Below are 8058 nucleotides of genomic sequence, written 5' to 3' on the forward strand. Positions count from 1 at the left end.
CCCTTGATAATGTTCTTTAAACAAAATAGAGGAATGGTCTAAAAAAGTAAGTGGGGGCTATAATTGTGCAGGTAACAGGGGTGTTGCAATAGTGATATTAAGAGCTGTTGATGTATGAAGATAATGTAGTTTAGTCTATAATTATGCAGTTGCCCGTGTACACTGAAACGAAGCCTCAGGTCGCCAGGTCAGACCAGTGCTGTACTAATGATTTCTCTCCAGCCAGAACTGTGGCAGATGACCACATTTTTCTGGGAGGCAGTAACAGAATCATTCGGATGGCTATTTTAGCCTTTGTTCTTAGCTCAAGATCGCTCTCTTATTTAGTGCTATATGGTAGATTTTCTTTCAAATTAAATTGCTGTAAGGACAAACGGGTTACTAACACATAAACAAAACCCAGGAGTTTGAAAGGGAACCTGCTGATTAAAATGTGCTGAGAACTAATGAGCGGAGGTAGAACGAGTACATTCATACTCCTCTGCTCGACTGGAAGTGACTGAAGTGGAGGAAACAAAATAGCTGCAACATGTAAAACACTTCCAAGAAGATCTTCACTGAGAATAAAAAGGTATTGATGAAAAACTAACAGCAGTGGTGTCTCCCAAACAATCGTTCTAGGACATTGTGTTCTCTCTCCTCCACTCTGTGTAGGTAAATGAATAATCCATGACAGATATGGAGAATTGGGACCGCTCAAGTGGTGAGGGGGAAGTCGCCTCTGGGGAGTGTCTCCAGCCCTGGAGAAAGTTGCTTTCTTTTCAATTTCTGCTGTTACTTCACTGGAGAGGACAGGCAACACTGCAGCGTGTTAACTTTGAGTAATACGAATTTACTTGTGGATGGTGCAAACGTTAAAAAAAACCAGTGCGACTGTATTGCGAATGCCATTAACTCACCACAGAGGTAGTCTTTTTTCAAAGACTCAAGTATCAGTTTAAGGTATGCAGCCTACTATCTTTTAAATGTGACTGGGCAAACCTTTTAGAATTAAAGATTTCTTGGTGCATATTAGCACACTTCAGGGATTCCCACAAATGGTCTCAGCGGGTAGATGTTGGAGAATGAACACATCTTGGCTGAGACACACTCGAGCATGTTTTGTGCTTTTTTTTTGGCTGTCTTGGAAGAGAGGAATGATGAAGAAACAAGAAACCAAAAGTAAACACACTTATATTTCTATAAGTGCATTCCTATACAGGAACAGGAGCACTTTTGGCTTGTTTAAACCACTTGTGTCCCCATGTTATCCCACTCAGTTTTACCAATACAACTGTGTTAACGTGTGACATTGCACCAGCCAGGAAACTAATCCAGTATAAGACTACCCTACTTGGGGAGTTCTTTAGCCTCTGTCAGTTCTCAAATCCAGTTCACCTTTTAGCCCTATAAATACTGGTACTGAAGGAGCAGCACGGGGATGGGAATAGCCGGCCCAGGGAGGCCGGGGCAAGCGTAGCTGCCACATGTCCTAAGGGACATCAGCACTAGCATTTGGTCATGATTTCACTGAAGCTTAAACTAACTTTTTCAACATTGCAGTTGGATCAGCTAAAAGCGTATCCATTTTGGTAGAAGCGACAAGAAGTGTCAGCATGGAAAGCTGTGGTATGTCGGTCGTGTTTGACCATGTGCCCATCCCTCAGCTCGAGCTTCATGGTGTGGGAAGGAAGCTCTGGTGAGCCATGCGTCTGGCTCCTCTACAAGCCTGCCAGCTCCCATGGCACGATGTGCAAGTTGTGTTGCTGCCCTGTGGAGACTGGGACTTATGTCTTCTCACATTCAATTTATGTATGATGTAAAGCTCTGTTAGATGAGTGAAGTGGGATGTAGAAAAATCCACCACCCTCCATGTAGTTCAGCTATCGCCCTGAAAATCCAGAAAGGTTTTTGATGGCTGTGTTTTGTTAATGACCGTGCTTATGGCATCCCGCAGCATCTGGTAAGGAAAACTCATTGTCTGTGTTCAGACAGAGAACTGAGTAGAGGCTGGAAGAAGGTGAGAGGGACATAGAGAATGTGGGAGCTTTTCTAAAAGCAGATGAAGTCAACTCTTAAATGTATAAGGGATGAAGTTGTTGCAAACAAGCTCAAAGCTGGCTTGTGCTTAAGAAAAATGTGTGGAACAGGGTTGGATAAAGCACAGTGGACAATGTCAGGCTTGCCAAGAAGGCAAAGGTATATAGAGCTCATGTTTAAATGTGCTTTTTAAATTAGATTTAGATTTAAATATAAATCTTTAAATTTAAAAAATGAACTTGCAATAATATGAACAAATTATCTTACTTTAGACAATTTTTAACATATGCAGTTGTCACAGTAGCAATGTACAATCATGCTGATTCGACTTTAAGTGCATTGCAGTCCTTCAGCAGAAAGCCTGGGAGACTGAAAAAAGATTGTAGGATATATTGTTCCAAGTCTATAGCCATGTACATCAAATAACTACACTTTTTAAAGACAACAGAAATAATTCTGGAGAAATACAAAGTACCTACTTTAGACATGAGGAAAATACTACATTGTTAGCAAAACATCGCTAGTATTTCGAAGTTTAAAATGTTCCATCATCATGTTTCTTACGTCATGATCTGCATCTTCAATCACAAATACAAAGCATTATTGTCATAGTGAAGCCTAATAGCAACTGAATTTGATTGACTTAGTCATCAGCCTTTCTTCTTCCAAAATTGGAAACCCTCTTTCTTCAAAGATGGTTGCATCTCAGAAGGTTAAGTGTGCTTCCATTACAGTCTTGTGTATTGAACGTGGATGCAAGCTTCTCTGTAACAGTTTTTGCTTTCATTAATGGATGTTTCTTGAGATGGAGAAGTAAAAAGGGATGGAAGTGGAAACCGGATGGAAGTATGAGTCCAGTTCCTGAATAACAGGAGGAGCTCAGGTGTTTTGCCAGATCCCTTTTTCAGTGTTATGAAACCTTAATCATATTCAAAAGGTGAAGGGGTAACTTCAGGACTAAGTCATTGGTAGTCACCATATAAGTATGTTTGGCAAGTGTACCATAAGCCCAAGCTGGGGTGTGGGTGTGCTTGTGTGGTACCTGGTAAGGTATATTTATCCTACTTGCTTATCTCGCTCCATGGATGATTACAAGGAAGGCATTAGTCTAAAATACTGCATTGCATCTTTTTTGCTATCTGTTGCCCTTGGATCAGGGTGAGAGACAAGTCTCAGCACTTCTGTTAGTACTGCAGAGGTTTCTGAGCCAGCTGCCTGATTGAGCTACCGGAGTGGAGAGGGAGGGACGGAGTAGTCTTGTCTTTTCAGTCTTCTTGCTGTCCTAAATACATATGCTTTGTTCACCGTGCGGTGAATCCCAAGAAATTCTATTCCGTGAGAACAGGTCTGTGGCAGTCTTTGGAAATGTGCCGTAGCTGCCTATGTGAGCCTCAGAAACACGGAAGAGCAGGCAGACCTTAAAACTGTGTAAGCATAAGGTTGGGGGAAAAAATTCTTCTTTGGAAACTTGCTCTAAAATCTCCTCTTAAAAACTTGTGGGCATAGATCTTTGATTTCCAATCAAGGTGAGAGGCTCACTTAAACTCGGTGGGGGTAGTAAGTCACATTAGTCCTCAGAGTACATTTCCAGCAATTTAAATTACCTGAACATTTCTTTTTATTACAGATGATTCTTGATCTCTCTGTTTGTACTTCCATGGATTTCAATCATAATGTAATACGAATTGATTTTTGTCCCTGAGAGCTAATGGCAGACCCAATTTCTTTGAAATGCTCAAATTGGTTATACTTTTTGTCTCATGCAAAGCCAAAGGACTTATTATCCAGGGTAAAGCTAGCACCTAGATAGGAAGGTCAAAAACAAATCTCTTTGTTGACTTCCTGGCAATTTAAAATCCACTGAAATGGTTAAGGTATTTGAAAAAGTGTACTAAATCATGAAAAAAAACCTATGTGATTCTACGCAGTGAATTTTATGTTCTCCGGATTCAGACTGTTGCAGGTAAGACCTAGTTCCCCAGCGGAGGCTAAGTGGGTTGATGCAAGATGCTGGGTCCTTCCCCTTTATTACCCTCCTCCCCATTCTGCTCAGCACCTGGGGGGTCAGGTTCTCAGTTAGGAATTGCTGGCTGACATACGACTATTACTGAAAAGCATTTCTCTGAGCAGAACAATTGAAAATAGGAGTCAGATTCTCTCCAGCAACTGTAGTCGTGTGTTGTTGACCCACCCACGCCCTTTTTTTTTCAAGTTTAAGTGACATGGATTTTGTTCTGTGTTACATTGTTGGACAAGTTTGAGTATGCTGATGTTTGGTCTTGTCAATGGAAGTATTTTGCAAGACACTTCCTTAGTCTCTTTTTCTTCTTCTCAGCCTGCTCTCGAGCAGAGCTGTCAGCGCGGGTGTCCCAGAGCTCCTAAGCTGGCATCCTTTTCCATCCTCCATATCCCCCACGCTATAATCGTGCTTCCCCTGTGCCTTTTCACTCCCAGACCACGAGTGTTCTCTCTGAATCTGTTTCTGTCTCTGCTGTTTACCTGTCTTCAGCCTGTGAACTCTTCAAAACTGAAAAGCGTGTAATATATTGCACGTATATTATGCAATCTGTATGTTCACATTTAAATAGGGTTACCTTGGCTTAAGATGGCACAGGTTGAGTGTAAGATGTGGTCTTTGGGTCTTAATAAAGTCCAAATCAAGCAATAAAAGATTCAGCATATTAATCTTGTTTTAAACATACTTCTAAACCAGCAGCACACGTGGTGAATTGCAGCAGAACACAGGTTGAATCTGTCTTGATTACTAGGTAGTAGGAAGTGCATTGACAGATGGTTTTCCTGATAATTCACATAATCATTTTGCAAGGTAAGTATTAGTTGCAAAAGAGACAGTGAACTACTGCTTTCCGTAACATACTAACCATTGTTAGTGTGTTAATAACGTGACATTTTTATACTTGGCTTTAACAGCTCTGCAAAGCGTGTTGTGCCAGTTTTCATAATATGGATACCTTGTGCTGATATGTGTAATAGCCACTCCAGAGTAACTACATGTTCTTATTTTTATTGTTTCCAGGTTTATTCCGATTTATAGGGGACCAAGTCATACATACAAGATACAAAGGCTGACAGAATCCACTTGTTACTCATTCAGAATACAAGCCGTCAATGATGCTGGGGAAGGACCTTTCTCAGAAATATGTACCTTCTGCACAACTAAATCGGTCCCACCCGCAATCAAAGGTATGTAATAGATTATTTTTTTCACATATATGTAAGTAACTTGTAATTATTTAAGTAATTGGTAAGTATGCAGTGAATTTGTAAGGGTTAACATAAGTATACAATAACACACATGAAAAATCAGTTTGTCCTGCTTGTGTATTCCTGAGAATTGTGAAGTTACATTATGGTGGGAAGCTAAGTTATCACCAAAAAAAAAAAGCATATAAAAAATATAAATGTTGTACCAAACACTGTTGTTTTACACAAACTGTTAAAATGCTGCTGCTAACAATAATGTTTACCAGGGGATTGCTCTGGATTACCACAGCACTTCTATAAGGGGTGTAACAGCTGTAGTACATAGGTATACATACCAACTTAAGCATTAGTAAAGCTTAATGTTGTTTTTAGTTCTGTACGTGATGTTCAGTGTAAAACATCAGAGTTTATTTTTTGTTTAATGTATAAAATTAATTATGATATTTCACATACATAAAGCATTAGATTTAGAACTTAGCACAGAATCACAGAACAGTTTGGGCTGGAAGGGACCTTTCAAGGCCATCTAGTCCGACCCCCCTGCAGTGAGCAGGGACATCTTCAAGCAGAGCAGGTTGCTCAGAGCCCCATCCAGCCTGAGCTGGGATGTCTCCAGGGATGGGGCATCTCCCACCTCTCTGGACAACCTGGGCCGGGGTTTCACCACCCTCGCTGTGAAACATTTCTTCCTTAGATCTAGTCTAAATCTGCCCTCTTTTAGTTTAAAACGGTTTTCCCTGTCCTATCGCTACGGGCCCTGCTAAACAGTCTGTCCCCATCTTTCTTATAAGCCCCCTTTAAGCACTGGGAGGCTGCAGTAAGGTCTCTCTTCTTTTCTAATTAGATGAAGTTTTATAATGTAACGTCTTTTATGGTGTGTAAATTTTGGCCTAAGTAATTTTGCTCCTTCCTTCCAAGGAGAGTATTACAAAGGCAGCAGATTTGCTGTATGGGTTGTATTTGTTTGGCATCTGCTTCAGCGCAGTTTCTGGAAGAGGGTAAATATACTTACCCAACGGTGAATTAGTCGTAAGGTACGCAGCGATGCGAAGGCAGCTCAGGCTAGGTGAACCAGGCTGGCCGAGGTGACGGTAGCAGGGAGAGTGAGCTTCACAGCCTCAGCATCTGCAAGTTGGCGGGGTGCCGGGGCACAGGCAGGCACGATTCCGTGGTGCCATTGCTTCTCTGAGCTGCACTGAGTGGATAAAACTAGCACAGGGATGCCGGCGTGCACTGTTGTCACGTTTTCATTTTGTTGGATAGAAATCCATTTTATTAAATTTAGATCTCACCTAGGTTTTTGTTTTGAACTCCCTGGCTGCCTATTTACTTCCTGTTAAATGTGATTCATACCCTGGACTGAATATCAAGCGGTTAAGATCTGGTGCAAATACCAGGTTCTGTGTGGGCTGGGACCACAGGTACATGACAGAACACTGGCTGTAACAGAGAAAAGGGCACCACAAAAATTACGTTAGTGAACGCTGCCTTGGGGAGGTAATGCTACAGGGAAAAGCGATCTGTTGAGGCACAGTGATGGTGTGGATTCCCTTCCATGTCTGGAGCAATGCAAGGGAATGTACGTGATAAACATAGTACGGTTTTTCATGTATCAGAAGCACATGTTTACTCTCCTATAAAGTATCCTCATTACTCACTTAGTGATGCCAACCCTAAAGTAGCATTGTGGTTAATGGCAGTGTTTTGTAAGTGTCAGACAAAAATTTGTGTGTATCGGGGTGAAGGATGGAAGGAGGAGGGAAAATAACTGAGAATGTTGTTGTCAACTGAGATGAAGATGTCTATTATCAGTCTCTCAACACTGGCAGATGTGCAGAGAGAAGTAAATGGATATTGATTACATTTGGGTCCACGTATGATTCATGTGTTCCTCTTGGGTGGTAGCGAATTAGTCTAAAATTGACGTAATGTATGCAGCAGCAGCAGCATTTGTTTCTTTGATAGCCTCTCCTGTTGTCTGTTTTCCTAGGGTTGGGAATCTAGATTGCCTTTAACAAGCTCATGTCCTTGCATGTGCACATGTTAACCATTTGGTAAAGTGTTCAGCGCCGTTTTTTCTCCCAGTTTCATTGGTTTTGGTCATGTGCTTGCTTGCTCTGCCTGATCAAGAGGTTGGTGGACTGTGGTTGCTGTCGCTGTTATTTTGATGCCTTCCAGTGGCAGATGGGTAGTCGTACGTGCAAACTTGCTGCTGCTGTTAGCACGCTGCTCGGCTCACCCACAAGCTTGCCGTCGGGCGTAGTACAGCATCTTTTGGCTTTCAGCTGGCGAGAGATCCTCTCCCAAGGACGGCGGCATTGTAACAGCTGACAAATGGGATTTCTCTAGTTCTAGTGAAAACACCAGTCTAAGCCTGGCTAGAAACAGCAGGTCTGGTTCAAATGAACATCAGGCTCCAAACTAGATACGAGTCCAAGTCTTTACAATTATGCCTGTACTTTTGCTTCCCAGGCTGGACTTAATCTCTAATACAGAAGATTATTTAGCTTCCCTTTTCACATTCCTTCTCCTATTTTTTCTGAATGCAGTGTTTGATATTATTCCTCTCTTTCAGTGTAGCATGGGAGGAATGCGCAGTCGTCTCAACTGGCACAGGTGTTTGCTCAGAGCTACACAAAATTGCTGCTTTTATTAATGCCAGTGTAATTCATGCGTTGGCTTCTGCTTTGAAAAGATCAGTGCACAGCACTGCAATTGAATTTTAGAAGTTCAAAGTTTTCTATCACATCCACTCCCCCTTTCTAGTGGCTCACACAACTGACAATGAGAGATGCTCTAAGAGCTTACTGTCCT

The 8058-nt window shown here is 41.7% G+C and overlaps 1 protein-coding gene across 1 annotated transcript in view; it reads left to right on the forward strand.

The window, feature by feature from the left end:
• The window catches only part of LOC104623481 (fibronectin type III domain-containing protein 3B-like), a 21015-nt gene that overhangs the window by 2198 nt on the left and 10759 nt on the right, over nucleotides 1-8058 (forward strand). The window contains exons 2-3 of the mRNA XM_010290579.1: nucleotides 4788-4846; nucleotides 5057-5223. Of these exons, the coding sequence (XP_010288881.1) occupies nucleotides 4788-4846; nucleotides 5057-5223 (226 nt within the window). The remainder of the gene's footprint in view (nucleotides 1-4787; nucleotides 4847-5056; nucleotides 5224-8058) is intronic.

The sequence above is a fragment of the Phaethon lepturus genome, unplaced genomic scaffold (assembly GCF_000687285.1).
Source record: "Phaethon lepturus isolate BGI_N335 unplaced genomic scaffold, ASM68728v1 scaffold39127, whole genome shotgun sequence".
NCBI classification, from domain to species: domain Eukaryota; kingdom Metazoa; phylum Chordata; class Aves; order Phaethontiformes; family Phaethontidae; genus Phaethon; species Phaethon lepturus.